At 24.6% G+C, this 2,841-nt stretch overlaps 1 protein-coding gene across 1 annotated transcript in view; it reads right to left on the reverse strand.

The window, feature by feature from the left end:
* The window catches only part of PRELSG_9902200 (reticulocyte binding protein, putative), a gene marked incomplete at both ends in the record, with an annotated part of 3,409 nt that continues 568 nt past the window's right edge, over positions 1–2,841 (reverse strand). Inside the window, one exon of the mRNA XM_028677400.1 lies at positions 1–2,841. This exon is cut by the window's right edge and continues 568 nt beyond it. Coding sequence (XP_028531317.1) covers positions 1–2,841 — 2,841 coding nt within the window.

Genomic DNA, 2,841 nt, shown 5'->3' on the forward strand with positions numbered 1-2,841 from the left:
CATCCTTAATCTCTATTAACATATCTGTTACGTCATTCTTTTTTATTTCAACTTTTATTTTTTCTCCTAACAACAAAGACTCGTCTAAAAGGTCACTCATCTTTTCTTTATATATACAAGACAATTCATAATTTTTTCTAGCTTCTATTGCAAATTTATCTGCCTCGTTGGAGTAATTTCCAGATTCTTTCACATATCTATTTATCTCCTCTATTACGTCGTCTGTTATTTTTTTTTCTTCATTATAATCATGAATTTTTAAATATTCTATTTTATGTTTTCCCCTTTCTATGCTATGATGATATAATTTACAATTTCCATTATATTGTTCAGCTATCGTCAAAAGCTCATTTACACTTACAATTTTAGTTGCAAAGATATCATTAATTGATCTAATTTCTTCTATATGTGTATTAATAGAATTCTCATCTAACTTTTCTATAAGTGAATCTCTTAATTCCTCTGCCTTTTGAAAATCAACTAATATTTCTTTTTTTATTTTTTCCGATTCTGCAAATTTTTCTTTTATAATTTCTTCCTCTTCTTTAGCTTTTTGAAAATTTCTTCTCACATTATCCATAATACTACTAAAATTGTGCAGCATTAACAATTTCTCTATACTTTGAATTTCATTTGATGCATTATCTATGATACTCTTTTCTTTTATAGCATCTATTAATTTTTCACTAACTTTTATTTGGATACTATCAACTTCGTTTTCCATTGTAGCTCTCGTTGCTTCTTCTTTTAATACATCCACTTCTTGTATCAATTCGTTTATTTTTTGTTGACTTTTTTTAGCTTTACTAACATAACTTTCACAATTAAACTTTTCTAATTCCTCATATGAAGCATCGACTGTTTTTTCCTTCAATTGATTAATTTTTTTATCGAATCTATCAATAATTGTTATTTCTTCTTCGGACTTTTCTTTATTATCACTAATTTGATCAACATAATAGTATAATAATTCTTTCTTATATTCTATTTTTTTTTCATTTATATTTTTTAATGAAAATTCTAACTGTTCTATTTCTTTCTGCAATTTTTCTAATATTTTTTTCATCTTTTCATAAATTTCTTTCATATTGTTTTTTTTCTCACTTGAATTTTTCCCATTATTCTTTATATTATTAGATTCTTCAAATTCTTTTTGAGATTCTTCTTTTATATCTTTAATTTTACTTTTATGTGTCCTAACTATATCCATAAAATCTCTAATTTTTTGTGCTATCGTATTTAGATTCTCCCTACTATTTTCTTTTTGAACTTTTTCTGTATTACTTTCAAAATTATAACTTTCTAAATTTCCTTCCGTTTCTTCTATAATTTCTATTTTTCCTTGTGCATCATTACATATTTTCTGGTATAATTTAATAATAAAACTATAAACTATTTCTAAAATTTCTTCATTTTGGATAAGAATTGCACTATCAAATTCTATATTTAATAACTCAACTGATGATTTTGTTTTATCAATTTTATTTGTAATATTTTTAAAGTTAGCTTCTTCAGTTGATATATTGCTTGAGTATCTTTCCACATGTTCTATAGTAGCACCACCACCAACTTGATTTTTTAAATCTTTAGGTGACTCTATTGTTTTAGTTATATTTTCTCTTAACTCATTAATATTTTTTATTATATCTTCAGCGTTCTCGTTTTTCTCATATATTTGACTCAAAAATTTACTTTTTATTTCTTCTTCTATATCATTTTCTTTACTAATTACAGTAATTTCTTCCTCTATTTTACCCTTTAATAAATCTGCATTTCTTCTTAATTCATTAATTGACTCATTATTGCTATCATATCCGTTTATAATTTTATTTAAAATTTTAACACTTTCTATAATTTTTTTCGATAATTTAATATTATTTATACTACTATTTATCGAATCTGCTGCACTATCAAACCTCCTCTCATAATCTGTTAATTTACTATCTATGTCTCCTTGATTAATGCTATTTTTTAAACTTCTAAGATCGTTTACAGCTTGAGTATCCTCAAGCATATCAAAGTATTTTTCTACTTTTTCATATAATTCTAATAGATCATTAATGGTACCCATGATCTTTTTGTTATCACTAATATGTTCTTCTATTTTACTTTTCCTATCCAAATGAACGCTTTCATGATTTAATGTATCTTGGTATATACTATTTTCTTCTGGTATGTCACTATCTTTCTCGATATTTTGGTGCAAAAATTTACTTTTTCTTTTTGTTATATCATCTTCATATTTTTCAAATTTTTTTTTATCCTGTTCATATTCACTTATATATTCAGATAAGGAATTCATTTTGCTACTAAAACTTTCAAATGAATCTTTCATTTTAATGTATAAATCTCTAATCGAATTCGTTATTATATCGTTCTTAAGTTTCACAATGTTACTTACCATAGGTGTCACTTGAGTATTCATGATATCTGTAGCCTTACTAAGTATACTGTTTATTTCCAATGACTTTTCTTTTGTCTCACTTAATATATTACTAAGATTCTCAAAATCACATTTCATGTACTCTATAGCTTCTCTTTCAGTTAAAAATCGGAGTATCTTGTTAAATGATTCTTCCAGTTTTTCATCATCATATAAAGCTTTTAATGCCAAGTTCATTTTTCCATCGGCTTCTTGTTTTTTTTGTGTATATTCACTATTATTAAAAGATGTTTCACCTATAAATTTTTCAATTGTTTCAAGATCATTTTTTGCACTTCCTTTAAAATCTATAATTATCTTTAAACTACTAATTTTTTTTTTTATTTCTTCTAAGTATTTTGTTATCTCTTCTATGCTCTTTTGGTTATCTTCATCTTCCTGTCTTTTTAACTCTTGTA

Source organism: Plasmodium relictum (assembly GCF_900005765.1).
Source record: "Plasmodium relictum strain SGS1 genome assembly, contig: PRELSG_99_v1_18, whole genome shotgun sequence".
Lineage (NCBI taxonomy): Eukaryota > Apicomplexa > Aconoidasida > Haemosporida > Plasmodiidae > Plasmodium > Plasmodium relictum.